At 36.2% G+C, this 15,764-nt stretch overlaps 1 protein-coding gene across 1 annotated transcript in view; it reads right to left on the bottom strand.

The window, feature by feature from the left end:
* LOC136025005 (putative pre-mRNA-splicing factor ATP-dependent RNA helicase PRP1) overlaps positions 1-15,547 on the bottom strand; it is a gene marked incomplete at its 5' end in the record, with an annotated part of 29,395 nt that extends 13,848 nt beyond the window's left edge. Inside the window, 5 exon segments of the mRNA XM_065700631.1 lie at positions 2,545-2,764; positions 4,905-5,135; positions 11,756-12,067; positions 13,758-14,015; positions 15,423-15,547. Coding sequence (XP_065556703.1) covers positions 2,545-2,764; positions 4,905-5,135; positions 11,756-12,067; positions 13,758-14,015; positions 15,423-15,547 — 1,146 coding nt within the window.
* Between the last annotated feature and the right edge of the window lie 217 nt (positions 15,548-15,764).

The following is a 15,764-nucleotide window of genomic DNA, read 5'->3' as shown; positions in this document are numbered from 1 at the left end:
AAATCCTTGAATAAATTTCTCATATCAATTCATTGTTTAGATATGCTTAAATATCCATACGCCCGCTCAGCAAAAACTGAAGATACTATTCATACTACTTCGTTGCATTCATGATTCCTTTTGACAAAAACAAGCAAAAACAATTTAACTTAAACAAAAAAAAAAATTGCCATGAGCCCCCTCATCCCTGATGCGCCCCTTAACCCCTCTTCAGTCGTAGGGTTCAATTGGTTGCTGGTCGTTACTGAAAGCAACACGTTTTCACTATTTTGCTGATACCAAGAAATATTCCTTTTCTTTTGAAAATCAATAGAATAAATTGTAGCTACCAAACGGCCATCTCTTGTGTTGTAGTAAGTTTTAAGAACAGCGCAAGCAAATTCTGAACGGTAGGAACGTGAGTTTAAGCAGCACTTTCCCTCCCGTTCTGGTCAGAATTTGCTCGTTTAAATGTTTAGTATCATCCTCTATTTGACCTCGAAAAAACTAGTTTTAATTATTTATTTTCTGTTCGCTCTTTTTTATTTTCATGTAAATATGAATTCCGTTATTTTTCCCGTAAACAAAAGAGAGAGAGAGAGAGAGAGAGAGAGAGAGAGAGAGAGAGAGAGAGAGAGAGAGAGAGAGAGAGAGAGAGAGAGAGAGAGAGAGAGAGAGAGAGAGAGAGAGAGAGAGAGAGAGAGAGAGAGAGAGATATTTCCTTTTACTTTCAAAACAGAAACTACCATTTACGGTTTATTGAAAAAAGAACATAGTTTCAATGACTTGGTCCTTTTTTATCATTTTAAGTGGAAATGGCACACAAATAAACTGCACCCGAACCAGACGCGATAGCCACCCCACTGACCCAACTCTGACACTACCACTAGGTTCCACATAGTAGAAAAAAGATTGCATCAAGCAGCCCTATCAGGTAATTTGGATGTGACACTTCCATATTTATTCAACAGTGAGAAGAAGGGGTAATATCTACCTATGCAAAGAAGCTGAAAACTAGCTTATCTAGATCTATGTTTACATCAAGCAACCCCATTAATAAGATCAATCCAAAAAGAGTCTACCCAGCCTTTTAGCCCTACTGTCCTGCATTTAGCTGCCGTGATTGGCTTTTAGACGCGCCAGATCTGGCACCAAGATAATAAATAAGCAGACTAGAGCAATCCTTGCTTATCTTAATCAATGAACATTTAATAAACTATTGAAAATAGTTCTTTATAACTTTATCCCTTGTGGTACCATTGCACCCGGAATGATGCCTAAGAGACTGTAAGAGTTTTTACTCATGTCAAGGAATACTTTAGCAAGACACAACTAAAGGGCATACTCGGCCTTCTTGCCTCAATAAGCCGTATTAATTCCGGAGATTCAGGTGCCACTCCAGCTGGCAAATAAAAAGAATAAAATAAAGATAGCTACAAAATTGTTATTCCTCGCGCCATGTGGCAAATAGACAAACACATTATCTATAAAAGGAGCATCTTATTATCACTACCCTGCGGCCGTCCAATAGACTGCTAGCAGTGAAAAAAAGAAGGAAAAAACGACATATTAGAGCTACCTTGCAAAAATGCGAAACTGTTTTATTTTTGGGATGAAGAATTACAAATTCCAGGTTGAGTTTAACTAGAGCAATATCCGACAGTGAACTTTTCTTATTGACCAGAAGCCATTTTCAACAGCTTTCCCAGTTCTTTTCAAAACGGTGAGAAATTTCTGTTTCTAGTCACACGTCTAAATATACGAAACTTTTGCTAGCACGCTTCGCGAGCTTCTTTCGTAGCAGAAAGACTACTTGCCAAATTTTTTATAACTTCTCTTCACTCCCTTTGGCCTCCCACCCTCACGAATGGGATCGGGCCCTTTGTCCTCACAAATATAGCCTGACATATCTTTTCGCTCACTACTATTTGCTGCTGGCCTGTGACCCATACAGGACTGTTATCATAAGGTCACATTTCTTTACACTAACGATACTTGGGTCTTTGGCTCTGTCACACATGTCATTACAAATTATATTCCCGATTTAGTTGTTGATTTTGTTAAAGTTTGTAAATGTTTAATTTTTATAGCACATTTTGGCCACCCTTTTCGCCAAATTTTCAAGTTGATTTCTTTATTCAAGTATTGGCATTTTATAGGCAGAGGCTACATTCTATAAAAGTTTCAGCTCGATCATAGACAAAAAGTGTCAAACCCCCCTAACCTGAGCCCCTCCACCAAACAAATACAAAATCCCCATGAACAAAGGATTTTTTTGTACATTATTTTTCTACCATCCACAAACAAATTTCATACAATAAACTTTATTTTGAATTATTAACAGAATACACCGGTCACTCCTGTTTATGAGTAACATACTCAGTACAGTCTTGCTTATGAATAAGAACAAGTTACTTTCCATACATTTCGATTTTCATCAATTTTTGAATTTTTGCAAGGCATTTGTTTTTATCTATATTCACTATCCAGAAGTAAAAATGCTATGTATAAAAATACAAGTAATAACAAAAGAAATTGCTAAAGAGCTATTCTTATTAATCATACCTGAAAGCATCGCAGTAATTGACAAGATTTCATTTGAACAATTAAACTCGCATGAAGCTATCAACATTTTCGCCAACTGTGGATCTAATGGAAATTCAGCCATAATAGCTCCCAATTCTGTTAAGTTGCCATCATCATCTAGTGCAGCCAAGTAATTTAACAGCTCTAAAGCTCTCATTAAAGTCTCAGGAGCAGGGGGGTCCATAAAATCAAAATGTACCTAGAAATTTACATTTCCGTTTAGCAATCCCTTTAAAAAACCGGTTTGCTAACAAGAGCAGAGATCACAGCCTTCAGTTCGCTAAAAGCCACAAAAGCTTTTTTCAGGAAATGTATAGGTACATTAAAAACATAAAACGTTAGAAGTTGAGACCCAAAAACCCACCCAGCAGTTATTCTTTGTATACGAATGTTTGCATTAAATATTTTATTCCAATAGTTTTTGGGTTGCAGAATTGCTTATTATTTTGTATTTATGTTCAATTCTCCTTAAATTGTACAAGTTGATTAAGTGGCAAAGTTTCTGTTTTTAGTCTATAAGCTGAGCATCAAATTTTAACTTAGCAAGCAGGCCTAATCAAAAAAGCTTAGACAGTATGCCAGCCGAACTATAAATTCGATTCTACGTCGCAGCCTATTGATTTTTTTCCCGTTACATGAATCTTCAATTATTAGTATTGTCATTTTATGCAGTCTTTGAACTTAAGAGCAAATTATAAAATAGAAAAAAAAACAGCTGAAAGTAAAGAGCACCATTAAAACTTAAAACACACAGAAACTATTCCGTACAAGAGGAGGGGTACCCCTTCCTCAATCCTCGCTCTTTACGCTAAAGTCTTAGTCTTTTAACAATACTTCTCATTCAGGTTCAACGGCCCTTGTGTTTGAACAATCTTTCTTAAAGAATTGTGACAAAAAGTCAAACTTCAGCGTAAAGAGCAAGGTAGCCGTCCTAAAATATGGAATATTTTCTATTCGTTTATCCCAGCCAGTGTAGAATTTTCCCCGAAAACTCCTTTCCTAGGAAAATCGCTTCGCGAAATTTCGTATATTTCCTAATAGCAAACATCATATGTGAACAATGGGCAAATTTGTACATCCTAAAGCCTTTTCCAGGGGGCTATAGGAAGTTGTGTCATCCCCAAAGGCCATAGCTATTGGACCGTTCAACTATAGTGAATCAATTTTCAATTCAAAGGCAAAATTGAGGCAATCTCAATTTTCAATGACCACTTCTGAAAAAACAACAACAAAATTTCTTCTGAAAAAAAAAAAAAAAAAACAAAAAAAAAACAACAAAAGACAAAAGATTCCACATTTCTTAACACGGGAACTTGAAACCCCTACAACAAGTTTTTCTGATATACTGAATGTGATGGTATAATTTCCATTAAGATCACTTGACTTTTTTTCAGGGGGGGGGGGGGAACCATCCCTTCTTTTTCGAAAATATGGCAAATGTTCTCAGGCTAGCAGCTTTTGATGGTTGACATTAAACATAATGAATTTTATGTATTTGGGATCACCATAAAAATTCAACTCATTTGGTATATCAATTGTGATCGAATTACCGTTTTTTAGTTTCGGCTACTATTGGGCCAAATCGCTCCTTACTTATAGTTCGTTACCATTAACTGTTTGACAAATAATGTGAATTCTTTTTACACCCCAATGAAAATAAACAGTCATCACTTGCTGCTTAAATGTATAATTTCAAAGTCCGCACCCAGTTAAAGTAATCAGTTTCTCACCTATATAAGGCTGCTTTGACATTTTTTCCCTTGCTCCCGACTCAAATACTCTTTATACCATTACACCAAAGTTCAAGAATCCAAATACTTACAATTTGAAGCACGCTGTATGTGAACAAAGATGGTAAAACAGTTACAAAAAACCTTCCCAACTAATGCCAGTAAAAATTGCGGTAAAAAATAGATTTTTTCATATTTTCCATACAGTATAGACTTAAAGCGAAATCAACTGAAGATGATACGTCCGGGCCACTTTTCCAACTTCCCATGCCGATACACCAGATACAACAACATCGTGAACATTAAACAGATTTGCATCTTTGAATCATGGCCAATGACATACATGGACACAAAAGGGGGACCCATAGGGAATTTAGTAAATAAACCCCCCTCCTCTACCAAAGCAAAATTATGGGGTTAAATTTTCGCAAGTCTGTTTTACTCCTACCCTCAAAAATCTCTCATACCCCCGTTAAAGGCACCCTCCTCCAAAGCTTGAACTTGTGCGCTCCCATTGCCGAAGAGGATCAAATATAAGAAGTCATTAAACATTAGTTGGTTATAAAATATGAACACTTATGTAACTAAAAGTAATAAAATAAGAGTTACCAAATCATCGATTCCGAGTTTTTTCAGCTGCAAAACCACAGAACCCAAATTGGATCGCAAAATTTCAGGATAAGTGTTGTCCTGCATTTCTTGCTTGTATGCCTTTTCAGTATATAATCGGAAACATTTACCAGGACGCGTTCGACCGGCTCGACCAGCCCTCTGCTGGGCAGACGCTTTGCTGATCGGTGACACTAGTAAAGACTCCACACGAATACGAGGGTTGTATACCTGTAATTACCATTGTCTTTTAATAAATGCACACAGTTTACTTATATCGGGTGCCACTTCCCACGCATCCAAGATAAAAAAAGTTCTTCCACCCGAGCCTTTCCTGTTGATACTTAATACACTTGCTTTGCTTGAAAAACGTACAAGCGATAGGAAAGCCTGTAAGACATTATCGACTTGGAAAACCGAGTCCGCATAAAATTGGACTCAAACATAATACAAAAAAAAAAGAAAAGAAAAAAAAACAAAACATGGCCAGTATACGAGCACCACTGATTGAAAGATTTTACAAAGCGAGAGGATTATGTGTATAAACAATCTCTGCCAAAACACTAAAGCCCGAAGAACTACCCAATAATAATAATAATAACATGAGCGGTGGTTCCCAACCTTTTTTTTTGTACTACGACACACTAACAAACTATTTAAAATTTTTGAAGCACAATAAATTACCAAAGTATTTTCAGGAGCAAAAGGGCATACTAATAAAATGCATATCAGGAATTGTATAATTGATAACGTACGTAAATAACAATGAGCCATACTATGTTCTCAACTCGGTCAGTTACCTTATGAAATGGCAACTACGATATATAAAAGAAATATAATACTCACATTAATCATGGAATATTTCATTTAAATTAGTTCTAGTGAGACTGCTGTGCCTGGTGCTTCTTCACTAGTGTTGTGAAGTCTTGGCAAATGTGGAAAAAGTGCACACTTATTCCTCATCAGCCCCTTTGTTGAGAATTGCAATAATACTTTGATGGCCTTAATCCTCAATACTTGATAATTATTCTTAACGAAGATCCAAAATGCATCTAGACAGTTGTGCATGGTTGAGTCCGCAATCACAGGAAATCCTTGTCAGTTCTTCCTCTTAATGTAAGCCCAAATTGTAGGGTCTTGTCACAGTTAAATCAACAAAAGGATCGTGACCCCAACCTAATCTTGGATGTTGATTAAATGAAAATATTTTTCGACTCTATCTCCAAAAGTATCAAGTGCTCAACTATTATAGAAGTCATCTTCCCAATGCTTGTCTTACGAATTACTGGAAACGGGTCCAAACTGCATCCTTCAACTCTGTTTTTCCGTAAAAAAAAAGAAGAAAAAAAAGCTTTTTCATAAGATTAACAGATATGTCTTTCAAAGTAAGAACTTCTTTATTTTGTTGTAGAAAGGATGTGTGAAGATCTTACGCGCTTGTTGCTAGAAGTCATTTTATTACTATTTAAATAAAAACTGGATTAGAAAGGATTAAATTATATCGTGAGAAAATATAATGTAAATAAACATGATTATATTGTAGCAGGGATGTCTTTCACGCTTAATGCTAGGATGTTTTCATTACTATATAAAACAAGAGCTCATATGGCACTTGTGACGAGGTCGGAAGAGCCGAGAGCTCATATGGTACGAGGTCGGAAGAGCCAAGAGCTCATTTGGCACTTGTGAGAAGGTCAGAACCTAAAGTTAGACTCGGTACTAGAGTTATCGAATTTGCTGTACTTTGTTTATTGGCAATTATTATAAACCAGACTTTAGAATAACATCAAAAATTATTACCTTACCCTTTTGTATTATCGACACCGTTCTTTATAGGTAGGAATTTTTTTATACACTTCAGTTACAATTTTATCCTTATCTTTTGACATAGATTCTTGAATGACTTCCATTTCTGCTCATCAAATTCATGGAAAACGTTTTAAATACGTATTTAAATTGCGCATTAAAACCCGCGTTGTCTGTGCCCAAAGGACTGGGAACTAATTAAAAGTCAATAGCTAAGTTCATGAATGTGAAATCATCATTGATGACTGTCACAGTGTAAAAATATTTTCGCTTTACTGTGCTGACTGCATAGATGACTGGAACAGTTACATCCGCAGGACTTTGCTTCTTAGGGAATTCCAATTTCGTCAGCAATAGTTACAGCTTAGGGGTATAAGCCTAGAGAAGGAAACATGTTAAGAAAACATTTCATAATACGCACAATAGCTGTAGCAAACACCTTTTGCATGGATCCCCCCTATACTTTACCGCCAACCCCCCTTCCCCTAAAAAGCAAATATATAGTCCAAATTATATAAAACCAATGCATTCTGTCACCCATCACTTGTTTTCCGGTTGTTCTTTTAAACAGTTAATTCAATTAATAAGTACAAGGTATGAAACAAGAGAGACGCATTGGGGGAATAGAGGGGAAATATATAATTTCGACTGTATATTTACACATTAAGGGGGGGGGGGGTAAAATATAGGGGGTTCCATGCAAAATCTGTTTGCTACAATTGTTATGCATTTTGTGAATTGTTTTCTTATCATGCTTCCTTCTCAAACATGTTTCCTTCTTAAATCGTAAGTTAAAAATACCTCATTTTTATAATCTTTCAGAATTAACCCTCGCCCCCACTCCCCCAAAGAGAGCGGATCCGCCCTTCCAACTCCCCCGAATGTCACAGGATCTGGTCGGAATTTTAAATTAGAACTTTATAGCACAAGATCCTTCTAAATATCAAATTTCATTAAGATCTGGTCACCCTTTTGTAAGTTACAAATACCTCAATTTTCAAAATTACCTCCCCCCTCCGAATTCCACCAAAGAGAGCAGATCCGGTCCAGTTATGTCAGTCACGTATCTTAGACAGGTTTCTATTCTTCCCATCCAGTTTCATCCTGATCTCACCGCTTTAAGTATTTTCTAAGATTTCCGGTCCCCCCAACTGCCCCCCCCCCCAATTACGTTTGATCCGGTTGAGATTTAAAATAAGATATCGGAGTTATGAGGTCCTTCTAAATATGAAGTTTCATGAAGATCCGATCATTCCTTCGTAAGTTAAAAATACGTAATTTTTCTTATTTTTCAGAATTACCCCCCCCCCGCAATTGAGCGGATCCGTTCCAATTATGTAAATTACGTATGCAAGACTTTTGCTTATTTTTCCAATCAAGTTTCATCCCAATCCCTCCAATCTAAGCGTTTCCCATCATTTTAGGTCTCCCCACCCCAAACTTCCCCCAATGTCACCAGATCCGGTCAGGATTTAAAATAAGAGCTTTGAGACACGATATCCTTCTAAAAATCAAATTTCATGGAGATCCAATGACCCGTTCGTAAGTTAAAAATACCTCATTTTTTCTAATTTTTCAGAATTAACCCCCCCCCCCCAACTACCCCAAAGAGAGCGGATCCGTTCTGGTTATATCAATCATGTATCTAGGACTCGTGTTTTTTTTCCACCAAGTTTTATCCCGATCCCTCCACTCCAAGTGTTTTCCAATTTTTAGGTTTCTCCCTCCCAACTCCCCCCCCCCCCCCAATGTCACCAGATCCGGTCGGGTTTAAAATAAGAGCTCTGAGCCACGATATCGTTCTAAATATCAAATTTCATTGAGATCCGATCACCCATTCGTAAGTTAAAAATACCTTATTTTTTTTTATTTTTTCAGAAATACCCCCCCCCCCCCAACTACCCAAAAGAGAGCGGATCCATTCCGTTTATGTCAATCATCTATCTAGGACTTGTGTTTATTTTTCCCACCATGTTTCATCCCGATCCCTCCACTCTAAGTGTTTTCCAAGTTTTAGGTTTCCCCCTCCCAACTCCCCGCCCCCATCACCAGATCCGGTCGGGATTTAAAATAAGAGCTCTAAGACACGATATCCTTCTAAACATCAAATTTCATTGAGATCCGATCACCCGTTCGTAAGTTGAAAATACCTCATTTTTCTAATTTTTAAGACTTACTCCCCCCCCCCCAACTACCCCAAAGAGAGCAAATAAGTTCCGATTATGTCAATCATGTATCTGGGACTTGCGCTTATTTTTCCATCAAGTTTCATCCCGATCCCTCTACTCTAAGTGTTTTCCAAGATTTTAGGTTTCCCCCCTCCAACTCCCCCCAATGTCATCAGACCCAGTCGGGATTTAAAATAAGAGCTCTGAGACACAATATCATTCCAAACATCAAATTTCATTAAGATCCAATCACCCGCTAATAAGTTAAAAATACTTCATTTTTTCTATTTTTCCGAATTAACCGGCCCCTACTCCCCCCCCCAGATGGTCAAATCGGGAAAACGACTATTTCAAATTTAATCTGGTCCGGTCCCTGATACGCTTGCCAAATTTCATCGTCCTAGCTTACCTGGACGTGCCTAAAGTAGCAAAACCGGGACTTTAGGTTTCCCCCCTCCAACTCCCCCAATGTCATCAGATCCGGTCGGATTTAAAATAAGAGCTCTAAGACACAATATCATTCCAAATATCAAATTTCATTAAGATCCAAATACCCGCTGATAAGTTAAAAATACTTCATTTTTTCTATTTTTTGCGAATTAACCGGGCCCCCACTCCCACCCCCCCCCCCCAGATGGTCAAATCGGGAAAACGACTATTTCTAATTTAATCTGGTCCGGTCCCTGATACGCTTGCCAAATTTCATCGTCCTAGCTTACCTGGAAGTGCCTAAAGTAGCAAAACCGGGACCGACAGACAGACCGACAGAATTGGCGACTGCTATATGTCACTTGGTTAATACCAAGTGCCATAAAAATCAGACTTGAACGAAAAATAAAATTAGACTTGAAAAAAAATATACAATAAACAAGAGATGAATAGATTGAAGCACATAAATTGAAACAATAATATCGAAGATAATTCAAATCAACTAAATGAGGTGCTGAATCAAGCAAATGAAATAGTAAAGTAAGTAAAAACATGAGCTCTGTAATCTAGGTTATTTGAATTAGTATACAAATTCTCAGATTCTCAACACGTTCGTTTACTATTACATACAGAAGTAAGGTGGTCATCAGAAGGGGAAGTACTAGCACGTATGAGTGAGTGAGCTTAAAAAAAAAAGAATAGCGCCGGCAAGAGAAGTCAAATTTTTATCTAAATAATAATGAAAATGAACAAACGAAAGATCTTCGTACATCCCTTCTACAAAGAGATGAAAATTATGCAGGGGAAAAGAAGCGAACATATACACAAGAACTGTCAGAATATATGAAGCAATCTTCGATGTTACCACGTTCATTAATGAGTGTTACTTTTCAGGCTATTAAGGTGTCCAAAATCTCTGTTAAATACTCTACAGCAGAATTCCACAATTCATCATTAAGGTGCTTACAAAATTGATCATGTTGTTCACTTTTAAAGAAGGAAAACAGCTCTTTTATTTCTTTGAGCTCATTCACTGGTTCTAATGCTTCTTCTTTTCACAACCAACTTACTTTTGTTTACAGGAGTAAACAAATATGTAGGGAATCGATAGTATTGCACATTAACTCAAACAATCTCTACTACAGAGTTTGTGTTTTACATAATTTACCAGATTCAGCACCACCTTCAATTTATTTCAGTTATCTTCGAAACTAATTCTTTTGTTAGTAAAAACAACCGATTCGCAAGATGCTCAAATAATGTATTTTCATCAGGAATATGAAACTCTTTATTCATCTTTTCATCGATGGAGCTGTCATTCATATTATTGCACATGAATCCCATGATAAGCCATATTTCCCTAGGTAAGAAATCAATATGTTGAAAATAGTCTCACTTTTTGTAAATGTGGATAGTCCATTTGCAAAACAGAAATTGATTAGAATTATATCTTCATCAATGAAACGCATAAATACAACAAATTGTGCATGGTTTAGTATATCTGTTGATTTGTAGAACAAGAATGTTATTTTGGAGCGAAAATACGACACATTCTTCAACAGTTTCTGAAAAGTCGACAATTACTGAATTGCATTATCTATACAGTTTCTTATTACCAAACATGACTTTATAATACCGGATAAAGTGAAGCAAACTTGGCTTTTGAGCTTCATTTGACAGTACTTGGTCATGTTTAGTACTGCTCTGAAGTTCATCAGGTTTGCAGCCAAAATTAGTTTTTCTCTAAAGGGATCTATCTATAACTGAGAGAAAAACAGGCCAGTAATATCAACACCTTCTTCAGACAATAGTTGACAAAACAGCAAATATGATGTTGAACTGAATATTAAGTGTTTCCAGAATTAAAAGTTAAAATTGCTTCCTTGTATGATTAAATACCCTGAAGTAACTAAACGAATACAATATTATGGCACATAACGGAAATCACAAGATTAGTGACAGTCCTACAATATGATTGGCTATGCTCCAATTGTTTTCCAGTTTGCTTCGTTTAATTTCATAAAGATTATTCAAGTATATAAACAACATTTAACCTGTAAGCGAAACACTGTGAATTATGCTTAACTTACATGAACAGAAGTCAGGACATGAACTTATAGAAGCTACTGCACAGAAGTCATTGTAAACGCTTGAAAATTAGTGAGTCGTGGCATGTTTACGCACCACACCAGCGCAATTGCCAGATCACACTACTATGCCATAACAAAAAGTACCCTTGTTCGCCGCAGCACGGTGGTTGGGAACCATTGATATAACAGAAAGGAAAATCAATAAAAAAACAAAATCAAGAGGTGTAGACCAGGAAACAACAATAAACGTTAACACTTACACGATGAAATCACAAAATATAACAAAAGTAGCATATAAATGAAGACGAATATTGATAATAATGAAAATGGTGAAAAACAAATTAAAAATGAACCCCACCTTTTGCTTAGCGAAACCAGGGTCGATCACGAAAACAACACCATCTATTGTTAAAGATGTTTCAGCAATGTTAGTAGACACAACAACCTTCCTTCCAATGGCACCACTGGCTTTATTTGGTGGAGGGGGCTCAAAAATTCGCTGTTGCAGGTTGGGAGGGAGTGTAGAGTACAAAGGGATACATTTCAGGTCACCTACTTCATTTCCAAGGTTGTCAATTTCTCGTTTGAGCCGTTTACATGCTTCTTCAATTTCCTCTTGACCAGTTAAGAAAAGAAGAACATCTCCTGCAATTTCCTCACACATGTGAATCTAGATGGAAGCAAAATGCAAGATTAAAAATAATACGTACCATGATAACTTGTTTTTTTTTAAGACTAACATTAACCCAATAGATCTAATAATATACTCAGAGGGACTTGTCTATTCGCAACAAAAGAGTTTAAATCAAACGCTAATAACGGAATTAATAGCGAGAAAAAAGGCAAAAAAACAAAAACAACAAAAGGCAAACTTTTATTTGGTAAAAATACATAAGAGGCTTTAAGCGTGTGTCGTATACGCCTGTGAAAATTAACACCTTAGGAGAAGTTGCTGAATTTATTAGCTTCGTTAGAGAAGCGAAGAAATTTAAACGATTACCCCCCCCCCTCACAAACACTTTTCCGTACGTCAAAACATGGTCATATTTACTAATTTTAGTTGGGAGACAAATTCCAAGCATTCCCAATCCCCTTGCATACCGAAGCGGTACAAACTATGTAGGCTACTTAGAGCAGAGCCTGTGTCAAACGCAGCGCTTAGGATTCAGAAGATTTCCTTCCTAAGAAAGGTTTCTTCTGAATCACGGTTTTAACCATGGACCATACAGACCTTTTATTAACCGCATTGAATAAGACGAACCAAGCGCTAAACTGAAAAAAAAAGACTAGAAAAAAGAAAATAAAGATAAAAAAGGATATAAACGCAAATATAAAAAGGTAAAGAACACGGCGCTGGACTTATGCAGTGCCTATCGCCTGTCTTCATTTCATGATTCTTCAGCTAGGATGTGAAATAGAGGTTGGGGGTTAGCCATCCTGTTCGTTCTTTTATTTCTCCAGGTAACCCTTCAGAGCTGGGTCAACTCTTGCTGAGCTTACAGTCACACCACTGACCCCCGTTCCAAACCAAATGGCCAGCAATACCAAAACTCGCACTCCTAATTCCAGCTACCCAAATAAAATATTTAGTATAATACTTTATCCAGCCACTTGCTACGGTAAGAAATTCACCATGTGCACTACAACTAAGAAGTTAGATCAGAAGTACTTGTTCTGATTCATTGCAATCAATTATCGGATAAGGTCAATTTTGAATGCCGTTTGGACAGTAAAGTTAGGTTTTACGCGATTAGTTCGGAAATTGGAAGAAATTATTAAAGTCTGATGATCTAACTTTACCTAAAATTATAGATAAAAAAAAATCACAGCTAAAAATCTTGAAACTCTATGAAAAATTTTAAGAAAGGTTCTCATTGGAAGATAATAATTTTTCCTGATAGATAAATACGCCAAGAATTTTTATCTAGAAAAGAACAGGTTGAAGCGTGTTCAACAACTGCAATTGCCTATTGAACACAAAAAATTACAGAAATCAATTGTAATAAGCTCATAGAACAAGGGGTAAGTGATCATATACACTTCTCCTTTGTGTTTAATTGCACTGATCCCTGTAATCTGTGATATTTTTAATGCACGTGAAACACTGAGGACAGGTAATCCTTCTTAGCCAGTATTATTAAAACTAGATTTTATTAATTCGATTCAATAATTCCTACAATTTAGTTTCTTCGCAAAATTACTCTATGACGTGATCGAAAACTTAACTTTCTTTTAACACTGGGTTGGAAGCGGGTTGGTCTGTTTAAAACTTAAACAGAGCACAAAAAATAAAAGGGCACGAGTTAAGATGAAAAAGAGAAACTAAATAGAAATAGGGATGTACAAAGAAATCTGTCCACCTGTATAACTGTCCTGATAGCAGCTTCTAGATAATCCCTTTCTGGCTCAGGGGTGTAATATATTTCCACAGGATGAGTTCGACCGGGAACATTCAGAAGAGGAGCTCCATCGAAATAATTTTGAAATTTGCCAGCATCTAGCGTAGCTGACATAACAACCAACTTCAAATCCGTTCTTTGCTTTAAAATCTCCTTCAGGACACCCATCAAAATATCAGTAGCTAATGTCCTTTCGTGAGCCTCGTCAAGTAAGACAACCTAAACAAAAATGAAAGCAAAACCGAGTCATAGTCATTAATTTAAAATGTGTGTTTTATTCTTCCAAAAAGTTTGCCTATTTAAATTAGTATTTTTTATCATTCTTATTTTGTCTTTTTCAAATAATTTCACTTTTCTGACATAGGGCTATCACGTGATTCATGAGGTATTCATATTATAGATGGGGCTAAATAAACCATCTAGTCTAACATGAACTGTCCAAAAGTCGGCAGAAGGGGTTGTTAGTCCAGGCACCAATAGTCAAAAAGACCCTTATTCCAAACCATCATAATGAATTTTTGGCACTTTATGTGAAATGTTTTTCTACTCGTATCGAACCCAGTGCAAACAAATACACCCATTAATAGGTTCCCCCGAGCAGAATTCATCTATTAAAAGTGAACTAAAAAATCAAAAAAGCCACACGGCCTTTCATATTTGATGTATTTGGTTACGTGTTTATTTTATACATGTGCTGTGTTTTGCTTGTACTTGCAATGCTTTCAATTCAAGACAAGAACCAGAAATATCCGGTGAAATTAACCTACAAGAAAATCTTGAAAGCCCCTGAGTGCTAACCTGCAGACACTCGACAACTGCATGTTGCAGATGGATTCGAAGGACTTTTTAGTCACACAGACCAGCCCAGTACTTTTGTCTCCCTCATAGACAGTAGTGGACACTAGTGAGACTGGAATAGCTCTTTGTTATCCTTTTTATTCGACTTCTTGGCTCTCTTATTATAAGGCAAATGAAAATATGAAGAAATGTGTACATTTGGGCCTCAAACCCCCATACTCAACATTCTATATCTAATGTCAAGTATCCCAAAAACTTCATTCTCTGATAAGAAAAACTCAATCTCCTCCCCCGCTAAACTCCAAAAAAATATGTTGCCTCAATAGGTTCTGATTTAAGACTCCGTCTAATAACAATAGCTATCAAAATGAGTACACTGGATTGGCTGCTTTTATTTGTTTAGTAGTAACTTGTTTACTTTGTAAGAAATTCAGAAATTTCAGGTTTTTTTTTCAAAAAACTTTTATCAAGTTCATTGTTACAGTCAGATAAATTAAGTTTTTGATTAAAAAGCATAGCTAGGACCTCATGAAGGGTAAAAATAATCATACAAGCAAAATATAAATATAATAATAATACCAGAACTAAACTAAGAACGAAACATAATAATCAATAACATAAAAATAATAAATAAAAAATTTAAATTACTTGTCATCAATAATAGCAAACAAAACTAAGTGCATGCGGTGGCACAAAAAATTGATCTCTACCTAGTAAAAAATATTTTCATTGGAACTGAATGTCTTTTGAATTACCATTCAACCTGTTTTGAAATTTAAAGTGTCTATCTTACCATTAGCCATTTAAAATGAAGCAAAAACTCTTTACCTGGTAGTTTTCAAGCATGGGATCAGACATTCCTTCTCTTAAAAGCATACCGTCTGTCATGTATTTTAAAAGCGTTCTTGGTGAAGAACAGTCTTCAAAACGAATGCTATAACCAACTTCCTGACCTAAAAAAAACAAACAACTAAATACCATAATATTTGAAATCCGAATATAAGAATTAATAAAAGCGATATGGGTGAAATCTATCGTTGTACTATTTGTTTTACAACAGCTAGGGTGGGTAGATTATCTGGATTTACAGCATACTAGTCTTATAGTGAAAAGCTAGGTTAAGATTTCTTGCAGGTTTCATTTTTATTTTCGTAATTTCTCTTAGTATGG

The sequence above is a fragment of the Artemia franciscana genome, chromosome 3 (genome assembly GCF_032884065.1).
Source record: "Artemia franciscana chromosome 3, ASM3288406v1, whole genome shotgun sequence".
In the NCBI taxonomy this organism is placed as follows: domain Eukaryota; kingdom Metazoa; phylum Arthropoda; class Branchiopoda; order Anostraca; family Artemiidae; genus Artemia; species Artemia franciscana.
The sequence above is the reverse complement of the archived record's forward strand: the minus strand, read 5'-3'. Positions and strand labels throughout refer to the sequence as shown.